The 23,053-nt window shown below is 46.4% G+C and overlaps 1 protein-coding gene across 1 annotated transcript in view; it reads right to left on the bottom strand.

The window, feature by feature from the left end:
• Positions 1-23,053, bottom strand: part of LOC112262230 (synaptosomal-associated protein 25-B-like) — a 72,157-nt gene that overhangs the window by 3,759 nt on the left and 45,345 nt on the right. Inside the window, exons 4-5 of the mRNA XM_042330223.1 lie at positions 12,645-12,693; positions 4,543-4,660 (exon numbers count right to left, since the gene is read on the bottom strand). Coding sequence (XP_042186157.1) covers positions 4,543-4,660; positions 12,645-12,693 — 167 coding nt within the window. The remainder of the gene's footprint in view (positions 1-4,542; positions 4,661-12,644; positions 12,694-23,053) is intronic.

Genomic DNA, 23,053 nt, shown 5'->3' with positions numbered 1-23,053 from the left:
GAGTTGGACCAAAATGCGGCGTGTAGATTGCAATCCATGTTTAATCAACAAACGTAAAACACGAATCAATACAAAAACTACAAAAAACAACAAACGTGGAAACGTAACGAAAACCGAAATAGCCCTATCTGGTGAATACACAGAGACAGGAACAATGAACACAGTGAAACCCAGGCTACCTAAATATGGTTCCCAATCAGAGACAATGACTAACACCTGCCTCTGATTGAGAACCATATCAGGCCAGACATAGAAATAGACAAACTAGACATGAAACATAGAATGCCCACTCAGCTCACACCCTGACCAACCAAAACATAGAAATATACAAAGTAAACTATGGTCAGGGTGTGACAGTACCCCCCCAAGGTGCGGACTCCGGCCGCAAAACCTGAACCTATAGGGGAGGGTCTGGGTGGGCATCTGTCCACGGTGGCGGCTCTGGTGCTGGACGTGGCCCCCACTTCACCGTAGTCTTCCTCCACCTTGTCCGCTTCCGTGACCTCCTAGCCACGGCAACCCTACTTAATAACACGGGACAGAGGGGCAGCTCGGGACAGAGGGGCAGCTCGGGACAGAGGGGCAGCTCGGGACAGAGGGGCAGCTCGGGACAGAGGGGCAGCTCGGGACAAAGGGACAACTCGGGACAAAGGGACAACTCGGGACAAAGGGACTCTTCAGACTCCGACAGCACAGGAGAGGAGGAAGGCTCTGGCAGATCCTGGCTGACTGGCGGATCTGGAAGAGTCTGGCGGATCTGGCAGACTGGCGGATCTGGAAGGGTCTGGCAGACTGGCGGATCTGGAAGAGTCTGGCAGACTGGCGGATCTGGAAGAGTCTGGCAGACTGGCGGATCTGGAAGAGTCTGGCAGACTGGCGGATCTGGAAGAGTCTGGCAGACTGGCGGATCTGGAAGAGTCTGGCAGACTGGCGGATCTGGAAGAGTCTGGCAGACTGGCGGATCTGGAAGAGTCTGGCTGACTGGCGGATCTGGAAGAGTCTGGCTGACCGGCGGATCCTGGCTGACTGGCGGATCTGGAAGAGTCCGACTGACTGGCGGATCTGGAGAGTCCGGCTGACTGGCGGATCTGGAAGAGTCCGGCTGACTGGCGGATCTGGTAGAGTCCGGCTGACTGGCGGATCTGGAAGAGTCCGGCTGACTGGCGGATCTGGAAGAGTCCGGCTGACTGGCGGATCTGGAAGAGTCCGGCTGACTGGCGGATCTGGAAGAGTCCGGCTGACTGGCGGATCTGGAAGAGTCCGGCTGACTGGCGGATCTGGAAGAGTCCGGCTGACTGGCGGATCTGGAAGAGTCCGGCTGACTGGCGGATCATGGCAGACTGACTGATCTGGCTGCTCCACGCTGACTGGCGGCTCTGGCTGCTCCATATAGGCTGACAGCTCTGGCGGCTTCTTACAGACTGGCAGCTCTGGCGGCTCCGTGCAGACTGGCAGCTCCGTGCAGACTGGCAGCTCCGTGCAGACTGGCAGCTCCGTGCAGACCGACAGCTCCGTGCAGACCGGCAGCTCCTTGCAGACTGGCATCTCCGGCTGCTCCATGCAGACTGACAGCTCCGGCTGCTCCATGCAGACTGACAGCTCCGGCTGCTCCATGCAGACTGACAGCTCCGGCTGCTCCATGCAGGCTGGCAGCTCTGGCTGCTCCATGCAGGCTGGCAGCTCTGGCTGCTCCATGCAGGCTGGCAGCTCTGGCTGCGCTGAACAGACAGGAGACTCCAGCAGCGCTCTAGAGGAGGAAGGCTCTGGCTGCGCTGAACAGGCGGGAGACTCCGACAGCGCTGGAGAGGCGAGGCGCACTGTAGGCCTGATGCGTGGTGCTGGTACTGGTGGTACTGGACCGAGAACACGCACAGGAAGCCTGGTGCGGGGAGCTGCTACCGGAGGGCTGGAGTGTGGAGGTGGTACTGGATAGACCGGACCGTGCAGGTGCACTGGAGCTCTTGAGCACCGAGCCTGCCCAACCTTACCTGGTTGAATGCTCTCGGTTGCCCTGCCAGTGCAGCGAGGTGGAATAGCCCGCACTGGGCTATGCAGGCGAACCGGAGACACCGAGCGCAAGGCTGGTACCATGTAAGCCGGCCCAAGGAGACGCACTGGGGACCAGATGCGTAGAGCCGGCTTCATGGCATTTGGCTCGACGCTCAATCTAGCCCGGCCGATACGGGGAGCTGGAATATACCGCACCGGGCTATGCACCCGCACTGGGGACACCGGTGCGCACCACTGCATAACAGGGTGCCTGCCCGGTCTCTCTAGCCCCCGGTAAGCACAGGGAGTTTGCGCAGGTCTCCTACCTGGCGTAGCCCTACTCCCTGTGAGCCTCCCCCAAGAAATTTTGGGGCTGACTCTCGGGCTTCCTTGCCAACTGTGTTCCCTCATATCGCCGGCTCCTCTCTCCGGCTGCCTCTGCTCTCCTCGCTGCCTCCACCTGTTCCCATGGAAGGCAATCCCTTCCCGCCAGGATCTCCTCCCATGTATAGCAACCCTTGCCATCCAATATATTGTCCCATGTCCAATCCTCATTGCGCCGCTGTTGCTGCCTTTGTTGCTTCTCCTGTGGCTCCTGCCTGTTGACACGCCGCTTGGTCCCGTTGCGGTGGGTGATTCTGTAACGGTTCTCTTTTGGTGAAGGAGAGTCGGACCAAAATGCGGCATGTAGATTGAGATCCATGTTTAATCAACAAACGTAAAACACGAATCAATACAAAAACTACAAAAAACAACAAACGTGGAAACGTAACGAAAACCGAAACAGCCCTATCTGGTGAAAACACAGAGACAGGAACAATCACCCACAAACACACAGTGAAACCCAGGCTACCTAAATATGGTTCCCAATCAGAGACAATGACTAACACCTGCCTCTGATTGAGAACCATATCAGGCCAGACATAGAAATAGACAAACTAGACATGAAACATAGAATGCCCACTCAGCTCACACCCTGACCAACCAAAACATAGAAATATACAAAGTAAACTATGGTCAGGGTGTGACAACCCTATATAAACCCTATATAAAACCTATATAAAACCTAAATATAACCTATATAAAACCTATATAAACCCTATATAAAACCATATATACAACCTATATAAACCCTATTTAAAATCTATATAAAACTCTATATAAACCCTATATAAAACCTATATAAACCCTATATAAAACCTATATAAAACCTATATAAAACCCTATATAAAACCTATATAAACCCTATATAAAACCTATATAAAACCCTATATAAAACCCTATATAAACCCTATATAAACCCTATATAAAACCTATATAAACCCTATATAAAACCTATATAAACCCTACATAAACCCTATATAAAACCCTATATAAACCCTATATAAAACCCTATATAAACCCTATATAAAACCTATATAAAACCCTATATAAACCCTACATAAACCCTATATAAAACCCTATATAAAACCCTATATAAAACCTATATAAAACCTATATAAACCCTATATAAAACCCTATATAAAACCTATATAAAAACCTATATAAAACCTATATAAACCCTTTATAAAACCTATATAAAACCCTATATAAAACCTATATAAAACCTATATAAACCCTATATAAAACCCTATATAAACCCTATATAAACCTATATAAAACCCTATATAAACCCTATATAAACCTATATAAAACCTATATAAACCTATATAAACCTATATAAAACCTATATAAACCCTATATAAAACCCTATATAAACCCTATATAAACCCTATATAAAACCCTATATAAACCCTATATAAACCTGTTTTTACTGTATCTACAGCAGAACAGCAATGATAAAATGCTCAAATACATCTACACAACTTCTGATCATTTTCTTGCCTTCGTACCTGACTTGCTTAACTTAGACCACCTTTTTGCTAAACTTTAAATAAAATGTAATCAGTTAAAACAAATGTAACTTAAGTGTTTTGTTCACCGAATATTAACACATTTGTTTTCATCACAAGAGAACTGTGTGCAATTGTGTTAACTTTTTCCTGTAATCAGTAAACTACTGAATACACTGTGACCTGGATACCTGCTGAAAGAAAAACTCAGGTAGGTAGGTAAGTGTGTGTGTGTGTGTGTGTGTGTGTGTGTGTGTGTGTGTGTGTGTGTGTGTGTGTGTGTGTCTGCCATGCATAGGCAGTATGTTTGTGCATATGTACAAACAACAGCAGTAATCAGGTCACGTTAAATCGTACTGTAGGCCTACTGCCTCATGTTGTAGCATTATGTAACATGCTGATACAAGTATGCCAGGTATGACTGTGATCATTTGAAGGAGAAGGTACAGTGGATTAGCCCAACATGCATCTCTCTCTCTCTCTAAGTGCAGGAGGAAGCAGCATACAAGGCCCTGGGTAAGGTCTGAAGTTGACACGCCATAGTGTTGTACTGGTCACCATGCACTCTACTTTAGGCATTAAAGCAGGCAAGTTGACAGGCAGGCAGACAAACAGACAGGTAGACAGGCAGCAGGCAGTAAGGTAGGCAGGCTGCACCTACTTGTTACAGGGACACGAACAAAGACCACAGAGAGACCCTAGATTGTTCAAATTCTTTTCTGCATCCTTCATGTCCTTATTGATCTGGTCCATCCCCTCCTCGATCCGCTCCAGTTGCTCTGATTGTCAACACAAGTCATTTATCCCCACAGAGAACGAAGGCACGTGACAGAGAACGGGGGAGAAGGAGAGAGGGGAGAACAAAGGAAAGGAGACAAAAAGAGACTGTGACTAAAGAGACAGAGACATTGGACAGCACTACCAACCCAACACAGGCTAGATTCCAGGGCCTGTCGCCACCGGTACCTACTTGGCAACACATGGACATAATTGGCCAAAGCTTTGCCTAGTCAGGTAGCCTAGTGGTTAGAGCGTTGGGCCAGTAACCGAAGGGTTGCTGGATCGAATCCCTGAGTTGACAAGGCAGTTAACTCACTGTTCCCCAGTAGGCTGTCATTGTAAATAAGAATTTGTTCTCAACTGACCTGTCTAGTTAAATAAAGGTTCAATTAAAATATATATATTTCTCGGCCTCCTTCAAGTCTTGATGAACCTTGTTCATGCCATCTTCAAACCAATCCAGTTGTTCTGGTAACAACAAAGGAAATGAGAGCAGTGAAATGAATTGGATTGGCTCTTGTGATGATTGAGGTCTAAGTTACAGCCTATCAAACAACACCCATAATGCAATGCCTTATGGAGCCACACTGACACACTCACAGCCAGTGCAGTGAGAGAGAAAGATTGTCACAGATATACAATGAAGAACACATAAAGGCTGGATTCCAATACAAAATAACCTCCCTCATTGGGCACCTCTTCTGCTAGGGCCTAGGGAAAGGAGCACACCTATGATCACACGATGTTGAAAATACCTGTTCTTATTTTAACCCACTTTTGTATTGGAAACCAGCCAGTGGTGATAGAGAGAGAGAGAGAGATGATAGACAGAGAGAAACAGGATGAGAGTGATAGAGGACTGTAGATGAAGTAAACAAGTGTTGTGAAGCAGTGGATACGGTGAAAAGCATTATGGGACATGTAGTAACATGCAAGCAGAATGTTTGAATGTAAGTTGGGTACAAACAGTGATGACAGTCCAAGAGGTTGCCCTAAACCACTGAAACAGGGTCAGATATTGATTCATTCCCTCAACCACTGATACAGGGTCAGATATTGATTAATTCCCCCAACCACTGAAACAGGGTCAGATATTGGTTCATTCCCTCAACCACTGAAACAGGGTCAGATATTGGTTCATTCCCTAAACCAATGAAACAGGGTCAGATATTGATTCATTCCCTCAACCACTGAAACAGGGTCAGATATTGGTTCATTCCCTCAACCACTGATACAGGGTCAGATATTGATTTATTCCCTCAACCACTGATACAGGGTCAGATATTGATTAATTCCCCAACCACTGAAACAGGGTCAGATATTGGTTCATTCCCTCAACCACTGAAACAGGGTCAGATATTGGTTAATTCCCTAAATGGTGAGTTGGGTTAGTATTGTGAATACTCTGATCCTAGACCTGTAGTTACGGTCATTATCTACCTGGAGTGGGTCCAGGGAGAAGGGAGTGGTCTGGAGTATAGGTAAGGGTAAGGGAATTCATGGCCGTGGTGGCTTGCTTGTTCACGTGTGAACATTTGTAAAATCCCTGGTTTGTGGAGAAAAAAAATCACAATGTTTGTAGACAGATACACTCATCTCTGGTCACGGCTAGCCACTGTACAGTGTTGTTATCCTCACTGACCTCTCTGTTGCCCCTGACAACACTACCCCCACAGATAATTAGCCTCCCCAGGTAATCCCAGGGATCACGAGGGATTGGATAAGAGGTGGAATGTGACAGAGAGAGCATGAGAGAAATCTTATCATCATAGCTCAGTTGGGTGACTCTCTCTGCTTACAGCATGCCTTTTACACACTGAATATGGTGTAATTGCAGACCACAATTCAGGGCGTTTCTTTATGTGGGTGTTCCCTGATATCGGGAAACCCCCGTTGATACATGCCATTGGTCAGTTCCAGTGTTATGAGCCTGAGGGTTGCTCGACACAGAGGATTTGTTCACATAGCAGGTTAGGATAACTAACGTGCCAGGTTAGGATAATGAACGTGGTAGGTTAGGAGACTGAGGTTAAGGTTAGGAAAAGGGTTAGGCTTAGGCTTAGCTACAATGCTACAGTTGTCAGCAACTGTTGTCCCCGACGTGAAAGAAACTGCCATGGACCAATGGAGAGCACCAATGTGTGTAACGCGATATCAGAAAGCACCTCTAATTGCGGTCTGCAATTACACACTTCTCTACACAATCAGAGCGTGAAAGACTGCCCTTGACTGACCAATGGGAACACTTGGGTTAACAGTAGTGTAGCCAATCAGATTACTTCTGAAGTCACTCCACAACTGCTGTTTCCAAGGAGCTCTCATGCATTACCACAAGACACATACATGACTGATCACCCACCAGTGTGTGTGTGTGTGTGTGTGTGTGTGTGTGTGTGTGTGTGTGTGTGTGTGTGTGTGTGTGTGTGTGTGTGTGTGTGTGTGTGTGTGTGTGTGTGTGTGTGTGTGTGCGTGTGCGTGTGTGTGTGTTGAGGTGTGTGAGTGTAGATGTGTGTGTGTGTGTTAGTGAGTATATGCCTGTTGTGGTGGGGGAGGGTTTTGGTGGACTGATGTTCAAATAGACAGAATTTGTAGAGCGTTTTTTTAGATGGTCAATAATCTCAGTATTATTTGATTGGCTGAACCTAGAAGCCGAGAAAGACAACATCCCCATGTCTCGCCAGCGTTCTGACCACAGCGAAGCTCCTTGTCATGTTGGCGAGACCACACCATGGTGTTAGCCACATTCACTGTAATCTCAGCCAACCCGTGACCACACCATGGTGTTAGCCACATTCACTGTAATCTCAGCCAACCCTTGACCACACCATGGTGTTAGCCACATTCACTGTAATCTCAGCCAACACCGTGACCACACCATGGTGTTAGCCACATTCACTGTAATCTCAGCCGACCTGTGCAAATGGAGGTTGCTCTGGTCCTTCCTTCCAGGGCCTGGTGGATGGGGCTGCATTGTGGTGGAGGGAGGGGCAGGGGCCATTTGAATCTGGGAATTGATTGCTCTGTGGCGGTGGTGGCGGTTGCAGCGAGCAGGAAGTCAGCACCATTACTCAGGAAGCAAAGCACTGAATGTTGCAGATAGAAATACCACCGACAGAGTGGATATGATCGTTTGATCTATTTATATTTTTCTGTTGAAACAATCCAGTAAATCCAATTGAACACAGGAGTGGATGTGAATGCTTTATATTTGCCTATTGCTACACCTCACTAACATCATTCTATACCTCACTGACATTATTCTATAGCTCACTGACATTATTCTATACCTCACTGACATTATTCTATAGCTCACTGACATTATTCTATCCCTCACTGACATTATTTTATACCTCACTGACATTATTCTATAGCTCACTGACATTATTTTATACATCACTGACATTCAGTGGTCAGATGCTTCTCAGGGACTGTCTTTCTCACTGCCAGGAAACCATGTGATGTCCATTCAACTGAGGTCTAATTTTTATTTTATTTCACCTTTATTTAACCAGGTAGGCAAGTTGAGAACAAGTTCTCATTTACAATTGTGACCTGGCCAAGATAAAGCAAAGCAGTTCGACACATACAACGACACAGAGTTACACATGGAGTAAAACAAACATACAGTCAATAACACAGTATAAACAAGTCTATATACGATGTGAGCAAATGAGGTGAGATAAGGGAGGTAAAGGCAAAAAAAAAGGCCATGGTGGCGAAGTAAATACAATATAGCAAGTAAAACACTGGAATGGTAGATTTGCAGTGGAAGAATGTGCAAAGTAGAAATAAAAATAATGGGGTGCAAAGGAGCAAAATAAATACAGTAGGGAAAGAGGTAGTTGTTTGGGCTAAATTATAGATGGGCTGTGTACAGGTGCAGTAATCTGTGAGCTGCTGTGACAGCTGGTGCTTAAAGCTAGTGAGGGAGATAATTGTTTCCAGTTTCAGAGATTTTTGTAGTTCGTTCCAGTCATTGGCAGCAGAGAACTGGAAGGAGAGGCGGCCAAAGAAAGAATTGGTTTTGGGGGTGACCAGAGAGATATACCTGCTGGAGCGCGTGCTACAGGTGGGTGATGCTATGGTGACCAGCGAGCTGAGTTAAGGGGGGACTTTACCTAGCAGGGTCTTGTAGATGACATGGAGCCAGTGGGTTTGGCGACGAGTATGAAGCGAGGGCCAGCCAACGGGAGCGTACAGGTCGCAGTGGTGGGTAGTATATGGGGCTTTGTTGACAAAACAGATTGCACTGTGATAGACTGCATCCAATTTGTTGAGTAGGGTATTGGAGGCTATTTTGTAAATGACATCGCCGAAGTCGAGAATTGGAAGGATGGTCAGTTTTACAAGGGTATGTTTGGCAGCATGAGTGAAGGATGCTTTGTTGCGAAATAGGAAGCCAATTCTAGATTTAACTTTGGATTGGAGATGTTTGATGTGGGTCTGGAAGGAGAGTTTACAGTCTAACCAGACACCTAGGTATTTGTAGTTGTCCACGTATTCTAAGTCAGAGCCGTCCAGGGTAGTGATGTTGGACAGGCGGGCAGGTGCAGGCAGCGATCGGTTGAAGAGCATGCATTTAGTTTTACTTGTATTTAAGAGCAATTGGATGCCACGGAAGGAGAGTTGTATGGCATTGAAGCTTGCCTGGAGGGTTGTTAACACAGTGTCCAAAGAAGGGCCAGAAGTATACAGAATGGTGTAGTCTGCATAGAGGTGGATCAGAGACTCACCAGCATCAAGAGCGACATTATTGATGTATACAGAGAAGAGAGTCGGTCCAAGAATTGAACCCTGTGGCACCCCCATAGAGACTGCCAGAGGTCCGGACAGCAGACCCTCCGATTTGACACACTGAACTCTATCAGAGAAGTAGTTGGTGAACCAGGCGAGGCAATCATTTGAGAAACCAAGGCTGTCGAGTCTGCCGATGAGGATGTGGTGATTGACAGAGTCGAAAGCCTTGGCCAGATCAATGAATACGGCTGCACAGTAATGTTTCTTATCGATGGCGGTTAAGATATCGTTTAGGACCTTGAGCGTGGCTGAGGTGCACCCATGACCAGCTCTGAAACCAGATTGCATAGCAGAGAAGGTATGGTGAGATTCGAAATGGTCGTTAATCTGTTTGTTGACTTGGCTTTTGAAGACCTTAGAAAGGCAGGGTAGGATAGATTTAGGTCTGTAACAGTTTGGGTCAAGAGTAGACTTGAAGAGATGTTGTCCATTCAACTGAGAATGTCTATTTAGTTGAACTTCTCAGTCTGCTGCATATTCTGAATGGCAGCTACTGAGGTCTGTTTCTGGTTAGGCTGCTTCTCCTGGCTAACCAACCAGTACAATCAAGCTGCTTCTCCCACCTAACCAACCAGTACTATCAAGCTGCTTCTCCCACCTAACCAACCAGTACTATCAAGCTGCTTCTCCCACCTAACCAACCAGTACTATCAAGCTGCTTCTCCCACCTAACCAACCAGTACTATCAAGCTGCTTCTCCCACCTAACCAACCAGTACTATCAAGCTGCTTCTCCCACCTAACCAACCAGTACTATCAAGCTGCTTCTCCCACCTAACCAACCAGTACTATCAAGCTGCTTCTCCCACCTAACCAACCAGTACTATCAAGCTGCTTCTCCCACCTAACCAACCAGCACTATCAAGCTGCTTCTCCCACCTAACCAACCAGTACAATCAAGCTGCTTCTCCCACCTAACCAACCAGTACTATCAAGCTGCTTCTCCCACCTAACCAACCAGAACAATCAAGCTGCTTCTCCCACCTAACCAACCAGTACTATCAAGCTGCTTCTCCTGGCTAACCAACCAGTACTATCAAGCTGCTTCTCCCACCTAACCAACCAGTACAATCAAACTGCTTCTCCCACCTAACCAACCAGTACTATCAAGCTGCTTCTCCCACCTAACCAACCAGTACTATCAAGCTGCTTCTCCTGGCTAACCAACCAGTACTATCAAGCTGCTTCTCCTGGCTAACCAACCAGTACTATCAAGCTTCCACAAGGATCCATTTCCTTAACCAAAGCCTAAACTCAGGGATTCTACAAATGTGTCCTCTTTGAGTGGAAGTCAATTGCGATGTTTTGTCACTACTACTAGTATAACGGATCAGTGTGTCCTCTCAGTAAAGAGGATGTGCTATCAATCAACAGCTTTCTTCACCTCGATACGACAGGTCATTACTACTGTTTACTGAGAAAATGTACTATACCTCTAATAAAGATACAAGACAGAAAACAGTTCATACACTATATACAGTATTATAGAAATAACAGAACTACAAAACCATGGTGCTTTTAACTTTCTGACTATACTTCGGGAAAGTATTCAGAAAGTATTCAGACCCCTTGATCTTTTCTACATTTTGTTGGGTTACAGCCTTATTCTATAATAGATTCAGAAGTCCCCCCCCCCCGCCATTTATCGACACATAATACAACATAATGGCAAAGCAAAAACAGGTTTTTAGAATTTTTTGCAAATTTATACAAATTAAATAAACTGAAATATCACATTTACATTAGTATTAAGACCCTTTATTTAGTACTTTGTTTAAGCACCTTTGGCAGCGATTACAGCCTTGAGTCTTCTTGGGTTTGACGCTACAAGCTTGGCACACCTGTATTTGGAGAGTTTCTCCCATTCTTCTCTGCAGATCCTCTCAAGCTCTGTCAGGTTGAATTGGGAGCGTTGCTGCTCAGCTATTTTCAGGTCTCTCCAGAGATGTTTGATCGGATTCAAGTCCGGGTTCTGGCTGGGCCACTCAAGGACATTCAGAGACTTGTCCCAAAACCACTGCAGCGTTGTCTTGGTTGTATGCTTAGGGCCGTTGTCCTGTGGGAAGGTGAACCTTCGCCCCAGTCTGAGGTCTTGAGCACTCTGGAGCAGGTGTTCATCAAGGATCTCTCTGTACTTTTCTCCGTTCATCTTTCCCTCGATCCCGACTAGTCTCCCGCTCCCTGAAGCTGAAAAACATCCCCACAGTATGATGCTGCCACCACTATGCTTCACCGTAGGGATAGTGCAAGGTTTCCTCCAGACATGACACTTGGCATTCAGGGCAAAGAGTTCAATCTTGGTTTCATCAGACCAGGGAATCTTTTTAGGGGCCTTTTGGCAAACTCCAAGCATGCTGTTGTGCCTTTTACTGTGGAGTGGCCACTATCATAAAGGCCTGATTGGTGGAGTGCTGCAGAGATGGTTGTCCTTCTGGAAGGTTCTCCCATCTCCACAGAGGAACTCTGAAGCTCTGTCAGAGTAATCATCGGGTTTTGTGTCACCTCCCTGACCAAGGCCCTTCTCCCCCGATTGCTCAGTTTGACTGGCCGGCCAGCACTAAGAAGAGTCTTGGTTCCAAATATCTTCCATTTAAGAATGATGGAGGCCACTGTGTTCTTGGGGACCTTCAATCCGGTCTCGGAGTCCTTTGACATCATGGCGTGGTTTTTGCTCTGACATGCACTGTCAACTGTGCGACCTTATATAGACAAATGTGTGCCTTTCCAAATCATGTCCAATCAATTGAATTTATCACAGGTGGATTCCAACCAAGTTGTAGAAACATCTCAAGGATGATCAATGGAAACAGGATGCACCTTAGCGCAATTTCGAGTCTCATAGCAAAGAGTCTGAATACTTATGTAAATAAGGTATCTGGTTTTTAAAAAAACTTGTTTTGGCTTTGTCATTAAGGTCTATTGTGTGTAGATGGATGAGAATTCGTTTTTAAAAAAATCAATTTTAGAATAAGGCTGTTACATAACAAAATGTGGATAAAGTCAAGGGGTTCTGAATACTTTCCAAACTGTTTTTCCTAAAATCCCGATTTAGAAGATTCCCGGAATAAGGAGAGAATATTAAGCAGGAATTCCGTAATCCTCCAACCAGGATTTCTGGGAAACCTGGGATATTTGGGAAAGTGAACAGAATTTTAGAGTGTAATATTGTGTCTCTATAGGAACTTACCTCCCTGCTCATCCAGCATAACCAAAGTCCTGATACCAGCATCTTTACTCTACAGACCCCGGGCCAGAAAGACAGGGAAGAAGAGAGGGGAAGGAAGAGAAGAAGAGAAGAAGAGGTGAGATAAAACAGGAAGAAGAGAGGGGAAGGAAGAGAAGAAGAGAAGAAGAGGTGAGATAAAACAGGAAGAAGAGAGGGGAAGGAAGAGAAGAAGAGAAGAAGAGGTGAGATAAAACAGGAAGAAGAGAGGGGAAGGAAAGAGGGGAAGGAAGAGAGGAAGAGAAGAAGAGGTGAGATAAAACAGGAAGAAGAGAGGGGAAGGAAGAGAGGAAGAGAAGAAGAGGTGAGATAAAACAGGAAGAAGAGAGGGGAAGGAAGAGAAGAAGAGAGGAAGAGAAGAAGAGGTGAGATAAAACAGGAAGAAGAGAGGGGAAGGAAGAGAGGAAGAGAAGAAGAGGTGAGTTAAAACAGGAAGAAGAGAGGGGAAGGAAGAGAGGAAGAGAAGAAGAGGTGAGATAAAACAGGAAGAAGAGAGGGGAAGGAAGAGAAGAAGAGAAGAAGAGGTGAGATAAAACAGGAAGAAGAGAGGGGAAGGAAGAGAAGAAGAGAAGAAGAGGTGAGATAAAACAGGAAGAAGAGAGGGGAAGGAAGAGAGGAAGAGAAGAAGAGAAGAAGAGGTGAGATAAAACAGTTCAGTGTGAACAGAAGAGAAATATAATATATATATTATCATCATTATTATTAAATGGAGGGACACTGAGTTAATGCGATCAGTTTCTCAACAGGTATTGATCCAGACATGAGATCATATATATGGGACATCAAATCAAATTTTACTGGTCACATACACATGGTTAGCAGATGTTATTGCGAGTGTAGTGAAATGCTTGTGCTTCTAGTTCCGACAGTGTAGCAAAATGTAACATGTAATCTAACAATTCCACAACAACTACCTAATACACACAAATCTAAAGGAACTGATTAAGAATATATACATATAAATATATGGATGAGCAATGACAGAGTGGACGTGGGGTACAGATCAAGTCAGGGCCATGTACGTAGAGAGTTGGGACAACGTTTAGAGTGTTGAATTTGGTTCTCATAGACCCAGTAAAAGGGGTCTGGGGTCAGACGCTACATTGACCAGATTGGCACACATTCAACAAACATTTTTGTTGTTGTGATTATGTTTATTTAACCTTTATTTAACTGATATAACAAAGTGGATATTTGTCAAATCCGTCATGATTTATGTATTGTACCAGACACAAAATGTGGATACTTAAGTCTGATTTGGAAAGAACATGCTGTCCCTTTTCAGGTTTAGAAGAAGTGACTTCTAAATGCCAACTCCTGTCTGTATATTGTTGATTAGCATAGCTAGCATACAGAAATCGGTGGTGGTTGTTAATGTCATTTTTAACTGGAATACAGTTGATTGGTAATGATGACCCGAACATGTGTTGGGGTTGACATCCACACAAGCATTATACTCCCATTATTACCTCAACATAATGTCAAATACACATATAAACAATAGCCTAGATGTAGTCAGATTTTGCTGGGGGGTTGAACCTCCTTTCCCTGATTGGTCACTGACAGAACTGCACTTCCTCAGAGAGGTTCCAACAGCCTGACTATTTTTTTCTTTTACCTTTATTTAACTAGGCAAGTCACTTAAGAACAAATTCTTATTTACAATGACATACTGCACTGGCCAAACCCGGACGACGCTGGGCCAATTGTGCGCCGCCTTATGGGACTCCCAATCACGGCCGGTTGTGATACAGCCTGGATTCGAACTGAGATGCAGTAACTTAGACCGCTGCGCCACTCGGGAGCCCCTCTCATGTGATTTAAATTATTGTTGCTCGCACGCATACCAAGGAATGGAAAGAGACACGCATGCACACACACCACAACCCCTCAGGCATACACTGAATTCCCCGGCCCCATCACACACAGAATACTGGACATATGCTGACACCATTAACAAGCCGACAACAACCTCACAAAACCTCCATTCAATTCCATTGGTGGGTTTATAGGAGTTTCTTAACAAGGAGAGGAACAAAGGTCAAAGGGCTATTAATGTACGGGCCAGCGCCTTGGGATCAGATCGATGCTTGACCTTCTCAGGGCTGTTGGACTCCATATCAATCACCTTTCTGTGGTTCCTGTCATATTATCTCCTCAGCTCCATTTCAACCAATTGATGGATGTTTCCCATCAAGGTTTCTGCCCTTGGACCTTCTTCTCCAATGTGTTTAGAAAAGGAGGTGAGGAAAGAGGATGTGAGGAATCAAGGAAAGATGAACTGAGAACCAGAGAGACGACACAGAAGAAGTGTGTCTTGCCTTTCTTGAACTAACCCTCGCACTAGTATTTTCTTACTAGCGCTTAATAAGTACTTAAGTACTTAATATGCCTGCGATAATGTGGTTGTCCCACCTAGCTATCTGAAGATGAATGTACTGACTGTATGTGGCTCTGGATAAGAGATGACATTCTGTAAATGTAGAGAAACAGGCCCAGTGAGATGACCGATAACATCAATCCAAACTGACTGGTAATATTTCCACATTAACAGCCGAACTATGAAACAGTAAAAAGCAGTGGACATGTGGGGCGACGAGACCGTTGGTTATATATTCTGCGGGTTTGCATTATGGCCTGCACAGCTTGACCTTAAAGTGCTTTTGGAATGAATAGCAAAGAAATGACTTCTTCAACAGAGTCATTAAGATAGAGGCACCAGACATGGGTGATTATTGGCAATAGTGTCACAGGCCACGTTCATGTCTTTTAGAAGGTTGAGACCTTTTTCAAAACACCTTACTCTGCTTGTTATGACTCCCAGGCTTCAGGTTGATAACGGGCTGAATCACCTGCGGTGAGAGACAGCCGTGAGGGGGGACAGAGAGAGCCCTGGGGGGAGACAGAGAGAGCCCTGGGGGAGACAGAGAGAGCCCTGAGGGGGACAGAGAGAGCCCCTGAGGGGGACAGAGAGAGCCCTGGGGGGAGAGAGAGAGCCCTGAGGGGGAGAGAGAGAGCCCTGGGGGAGAGAGAGAGCCCTGGTAGGAGAGAGAGAGAGCCCTGGGAGGAGACAGAGAGAGCCCTGAGGGGAGACAGAGAGCCCCTGGGGGGGAGAGAGAGCCCTGGGAGGAGACAGAGAGAGCCCTGGGGGAGACAGAGAGAGCCCTGAGGGGAGATAGAGAGCCCTGAGGGGGAGAGAGAGCCCTGGGGAGACAGGAGAGCCCTGGGAGGAGACAGAGAGAGCCCTGAGGGGAGACAGAGAGCCCTGAGGGGGAGAGAGAGAGAGAGCCCTGGGAGGAGACAGAGAGAGCCCTGGGGAGAGAGAGAGAGCCCTGGGAGGAGGGAGAGAGAGCCCTGGGGGAGACAGAGAGAGCCCTGGGAGGAGACAGAGAGAGCCCTGAGGGGAGACAGAGAGCCCTGAGGGGGGAGAGAGAGAGAGCCCTGGGAGGAGACAGAGAGAGCCCTGGGAGGAGAGAGAGAGAGCCCTGGGAGGAGAGAGAGAGAGCCCTGGGGGAGACAGAGAGAGCCCTGAGGGGGGGACAGAGAGAGCCCTGGGGGAGACAGAGAGAGAGCCCTGGGAGGAGAGAGAGAGAGCCCTGGGAGAGAGGGAGAGCCCTGGGGGGGAGACAGAGAGAGCCCTGAGGGGGACAGAAAGAGCCCTGGGGGGGACAGAGAGAGCCCTGGGAGGAGACAGAGAGAGCCCTGGGGGAGACAGAGAGAGCCCTGGGAGGAGACAGAGAGAGCCCTGGGGGAGACAGAGAGAGCCCTGGGAGGAGAGAGAGAGAGCCCTGGGAGGAGAGAGAGAGCCCTGGGGGAGACAGAGAGAGCCCTGAGGGGGACAGAAAGAGCCCTGGGGGGGACAGAGAGAGAGCCCTGGGAGGAGACAGAGAGAGCCCTGGGGGGAGACAGAGAGAGCCCTGGGAGGAGACAGAGAGAGCCCTGGGAGGAGACAGAGAGCCCTGGGGGAGACAGAGAGAGCCCTGAGGGGGAGAGAGCCCTGGGGGAGACAGAGAGAGCCCTGAGAGGAGACAGAGAGAGCCCTGGGAGGAGAGAGAGAGCCCTGGGGGAGACAGAGAGAGCCCTGGGGGAGACAGAGAGAGCCCTGGGGGAGACAGAGAGAGCCCTGGGAGGAGACAGAGAGAGCCCTGGGGGAGACAGAGAGAGCCCTGGGAGGAGACAGAGAGAGCCCTGGGAGGAGACAGAGAGAGCCCTGGGGGAGACAGAGAGAGCCCTGGGGGAGAGAGAGCCATGTTGTACGCAGCCCAGGCACTCCAGGGCCATAATTAGATAAGAGGTCAAAAGTTGAATGAAGACCACCGTAATGACATCACACAGCTGGAGATGGGCCGCACCGCTGTCATATAACTTGCAAGGTCAGCTGTTTATGAAATATGAGGCTGAGGCTCATATGCCCTGTCCTCTATGGACAAGGCTAGTTTGACCCTCCTACTAGATACATGGAAAATAGCACTGATTTCTAAATCACAGGAATCTATTCATGCCCTGTTGTGTGGAAGATGAGATGTTTTATAGATCACATCATCTGCACAGTGACTTACTATTGCCTACAGTAATGAACCATCAGGTATATAGCAGAGGGCGGAGCTATAGGAGGATGGACTCATTGGAATCCTACACTAATGGACCATCAGGTATATAGCAGAGGGCGGAGCTATAGGAGGATGGACTCATTGGAATCCTACACTAATGGACCATCAGGTATATAGCAGAGGGCGGAGCTATAGGAGGATGGACTCATTGGAATCCTACACTAATGAACCATCAGGTATATAGCAGAGGGCGGAGCTATAGGAGGATGGACTCATTGGAATCCTACACTAATGAACCATTTGGTATATAGCAGAGGGCGGAGCTATATGAGGATGAGCTCATTGAGAGAGAGAGAGAGAGAGAGATAAATCTTAGTGACTTGGGGAGCAATTGTCATCGATTTTATCGCCGTCTCCTGTACTGACCTTCAGTCGCTATGACAATGACCTCGCCCAGCCCCCCTCCCCTGTATCCCCTCGCTGCTCAGCCATTTGTCAGCCAGAGTCAGTTGCATGACGTATGATATTCATGCCGTGTATGATTTAGTACACGTAATTCCAATACAGCTAGCAAACACACTCATAGATATGAGAAATGAGGAGGAAGTAGGCCTATGAGGCACGGAAATAGACTTGACGGCACCAGATGCTTCTTTTCAACATGTATTATTTATGGATCAATTTTACACAATGACCCAATTACATGGAGACAGTATTACTGTGTGTTAGACAGGCATTGCTACTGTCCCACCAACCATTCAGTAAGGCCAGATTTCAGAAGTGTTTTCACCATAGATGTGTTGTGGATGGTTTGCACCGGGTGCAAAGTTTTCAGCTTTTGTCAATGTCACCTTGTTTGCACACTCAAATATTGGCCACGTTTTTCTAAATTCTACAATCTGGACTATCTTGCTCAAGGTGTGTCTGTCTGTCTGTCCGTCCGTCCGTCTGTCCGTCTGGAGATAGCCACCAACCAGCAGCATTGATTATTTTCCTCTTGCTCTCTCCCTCCACCATTTCCACAGAGTCCTGATATAACAGACTTTATAATAGTCTCTCTCCCTCTACCACTTCCACAGAGTCCTGATATAACAGACTTTATAATAGTCTCTCTCCCTCCACCATTTCCACAGAGTCCTGATATAACAGACTTTATAATAGTCTCTCTCCCTCCACCATTTCCACAGAGTCCTGATATAACAGACTTTATAATAGTCTCTCTCCCTCTACCACTTCCACAGAGTCCTGCTATAACAGACTTTACATTACTGTCTGTCTCCCTCCACCACTTCCACAGAGTCCTGCTATAACAGACTTTATAATAGTCTCTCTCCCTCCACCATTTCCACAGAGTCCTGATATAACAGACTTTATAATAGTCTCTCTCCCTCTACCACTTCCACAGAGTCCTGATATAACAGACTTTATAATAGTCTCTCTCCCTCCACCATTTCCACAGAGTCCTGATATAACAGACTTTATAATAGTCTCTCTCCCTCCACCATTTCCACAGAGTCCTGATATAACAGACTTTATAATAGTCTCTCTCCCTCTACCATTTCCACAGAGTCCTGATATAACAGACTTTATAATAGTCTCTCTCCCTCCACCATTTCCACAGAGTCCTGATATAACAGACTTTATAATAGTCTCTCTCCCTCCACCATTTCCACAGAGTCCTGATATAACATACTTTATAATAATGTCTCTCTCTCGCCACCACTTCCACAGAGTCCTGATATAACAGACTTTATAATACTGTCTGTCTCCCTCCACCACTTCCACAGAGTCCTGCTATAACAGACTTTACATTACTGTCTGTCTCCCTCCACCACTTCCACAGAGTCCTGCTATAACAGACTTTACATTACTGTCTGTCTCTCTCCCCCACTTCCACAGAATCCTGATATAACAGACTTTATAATAGTCTCTCTCCCTCTACCACTTCCACAGAGTCCTGATATAACAGACTTCACATTACTGTCTGTCTCCCTCCACCACTTCCACAGAATCCTGATATAACAGACTTTATAATAGTCTCTCTCCCTCTACCACTTCCACAGAGTCCTGATATAACAGACTTCACATTATTGTCTGTCTCCCTCCACCACTTCCACAGAGTCCTGATATAACAGACTTCACATTACTGTCTGTCTCCCTCCACCACTTCCACAGAATCCTGATATAACAGACTTTATAATAGTCTCTCTCCCTCTACCACTTCCACAGAGTCCTGATATAACAGACTTCACATTACTGTCTGTCTCCCTCCACCACTTCCACAGAGTCCTGCTATAACAGACTTTATAATAGTCTCTCTCCCTCCACCATTTCCACAGAGTCCTGATATAACAGACTTTATAATAGTCTCTCTCCCTCTACCACTTCCACAGAGTCCTGATATAACAGACTTTATAATAGTCTCTCTCCCTCCACCATTTCCACAGAGTCCTGATATAACAGACTTTATAATAGTCTCTCTCCCTCCACCATTTCCACAGAGTCCTGATATAACAGACTTTATAATAGTCTCTCTCCCTCTACCATTTCCACAGAGTCCTGATATAACAGACTTTATAATAGTCTCTCTCCCTCCACCATTTCCACAGAGTCCTGATATAACAGACTTTATAATAGTCTCTCTCCCTCCACCATTTCCACAGAGTCCTGATATAACATACTTTATAATAATGTCTCTCTCTCGCCACCACTTCCACAGAGTCCTGATATAACAGACTTTATAATACTGTCTGTCTCCCTCCACCACTTCCACAGAGTCCTGCTATAACAGACTTTACATTACTGTCTGTCTCTCTCCCCCACTTCCACAGAATCCTGATATAACAGACTTTATAATAGTCTCTCTCCCTCTACCACTTCCACAGAGTCCTGATATAACAGACTTCACATTACTGTCTGTCTCCCTCCACCACTTCCACAGAATCCTGATATAACAGACTTTATAATAGTCTCTCTCCCTCTACCACTTCCACAGAGTCCTGATATAACAGACTTCACATTATTGTCTGTCTCCCTCCACCACTTCCACAGAATCCTGATATAACAGACTTTATAATAGTCTCTCTCCCTCTACCACTTCCACAGAGTCCTGATATAACAGACTTCACATTACTGTCTGTCTCCCTCCACCACTTCCACAGAGTCCTGATATAACAGACTTTACATTACTGTCTGTCTCTCTCCACCACTTCCACAGAGTCCTGCTATAACAGACGTTATATTACTGTCTCTCTCTCCTCATCTTGAACTGCTTAAAGCTTATATGGGGGATAGACCGATAGATTTAACCCCTCCGTCACTGGTTTGTTCTGTGAGGACAGACACTGGGAGACGAGAAGCAAGTACAGGGAGTGAACATTTAATTAGATACGGACATGAAACGAAACAAGGACATCGAAACAAACAAAACAAAACTACATTAATGCAGACACGGGATGAAACTGAGGAAGTGACAGATATAGGGGAGGCAATCAATAAGGTAATAGAGTCCAGGTGAGTCCCATGAAGCGCTGATGCGCGTAACGATGGTGACAGGTGTGCGTAATGACGGGCCGTCTGGCGCCCTGGAGTGCCAGAGAGGGGCAGAAGAAGCAGGCGTGACATGTTCAAATCTTTGGATTGAAATATTCAACTGAAATGTATGCCTGATGCTTCACTGCATGTTAAATAGGTGGTCCCACCGGCATCATCGCCGGTCAAGTGATGTATTTACTGTAGCTACAGATAAAGCTCTTTGATAAATGAGAAAAGCCTCAGGAAAATCTGTCATCTCAGGCAACATTGTTAGAGTTATTCATAACAGGGCAGCTCAGTGGTTAATTCAGTTTATTGGGGCTGAGTAAAGCTAGACTAGAGTGTTATAATGCTTCATAACAGGGCGACAGTGTGTTACTCAGTTTATTGGGGCTGAGTAAAGCTAGACTAGAGTGTTATAATGCTTCATAACAGGGCGGCTCAGTGGGTAACTCAGTTTATTGGGGCTGAGTAAAGCTAGACTAGAGTGTTATAATGCTTCATAACAGGGCGACTCAGTGGGTAACTCAGTTTATTGGGGCTGAGTAAAGCTAGACTATAGGCCAAAGGCAGAGCTGACAACATTACATCAGAGAGATGGATAACCCAACACTAACCACATTCACAACCTCTATAAAACGTAATATCACCCCATCTGTCAAAGAGAGCACTTAAGTCTAGGAGCAAAAGGCTCCTCAAAAGCTTCTACCCCCAAGTCATAAGACTGCTGAACAATTAATAAAATGGCCACTGAACTATTTACATCGATCTTCCTCCCTTTTGTACACTGCTGCTACTCACTGTTTATTATCTATGCATAGTCACTTAACCCCTACATATATATACAAATTACCTCAACTAACCGCACATTGACTCTGTAACGGTACCCTCTGTATATAGCCTCCACATTGACTCTGTACCGGTACCCCCTGTATATAGCCTCCACATTGACTCTGCACCAGTACACCCTGTAGATAGCCTCCACATTGACTCTGTACCGGTACCCTCTGTATATAGCCTCCACATTGATTCTGTACTGGTACCCCTGTAGATAGCCTCCACATTGACTCTGTACCGGTACCCTCTGTATATAGCCTCCACATTGACTCTGTACCCCTGTATATAGCCTCCACATTGACTCTGTACCGGTACCCTCTGTATATAGCCTCCACATTGACTCTGTATAGGTACCCCTGTATATAGCCTCCACATTGACTCAGTACCGTAACACCCTGTATATAGCCTCCACATTGACTCTGCACCGGTACCCCTGTATATAGCCTCCACATTGACTCTGCACCGGTACCCCTGTATATAGCCTCCACATTGATTGTGTACCGGTACCTCCTGTATATAGCCTCCACATTGACTCTGTACCGGTACCCCTGTATATAGCCTCCACATTGACTCTGTAACGGTACCCCCTGTATATAGCCTCCACATTGACTCTGTACTGGTACCCCTGTATATAGCCTCAACATTGACTGTGTACCGGTACCTCCTGTATATAGCCTCCACATTGACTCTGCACCGGTACCCCTGTATATAGCCTCCACATTGACTCTGTACCGGTACCCTCTGTATATAGCCTCCACATTGACTCTGTACCGGTACCCCTGTATATACCCTCCACATTGACTTGGTACCGGTACCCCTGTATATAGATTCCACATTGACTCAGTACCGTAACACCCTGTATATAGCCTCCACATTGACTCTGCACCGGTACCCCCTGTATATAGCCTCCACATTGACTGTGTACCGGTACCTCCTGTATATAGCCTCCACATTGACTCTGCACCGGTACCCGCTGTATATAACCTCCACATTGACTCTGTACCGGTACCTCCTGTATATAGTCTCCACATTGACTCTGCACCGGTACCCCTGTATATAGCCTCCACCTTGACTCTGTACCGTTACCCCTGTATATAGCCTCCACATTGACTCTGTACCGGTACCCCTGTATATAGCCTCCACATTGACTCTGTACCGGTACCCCTGTATATAGCCTCCACATTGACTCTGTACCGGTACCCTCTGTATATAGCCTCCATATTGACTCTGTATAGGTACCCCCTGTATGTAGCCTCCACATTGACTCAGTACCGTAACACCCTGTATATAGCCTCCACATTGACTCTGCACCGGTACCCCCTGTATATAGCCTCCACATTGACTCTGCACCGGTACCCCCTGTATATAGCCTCCACATTGACTGTGTACCGGTACCTCCTGTATATAGCCTCCACATTGACTCTGCACCGGTACCCGCTGTATATAGCCTCC

The sequence above is a fragment of the Oncorhynchus tshawytscha genome, linkage group LG11, assembly GCF_018296145.1.
Source record: "Oncorhynchus tshawytscha isolate Ot180627B linkage group LG11, Otsh_v2.0, whole genome shotgun sequence".
NCBI classification, from domain to species: Eukaryota; Metazoa; Chordata; class Actinopteri; order Salmoniformes; family Salmonidae; genus Oncorhynchus; species Oncorhynchus tshawytscha.
This window is presented reverse-complemented; position numbering and strand designations above follow the sequence as displayed.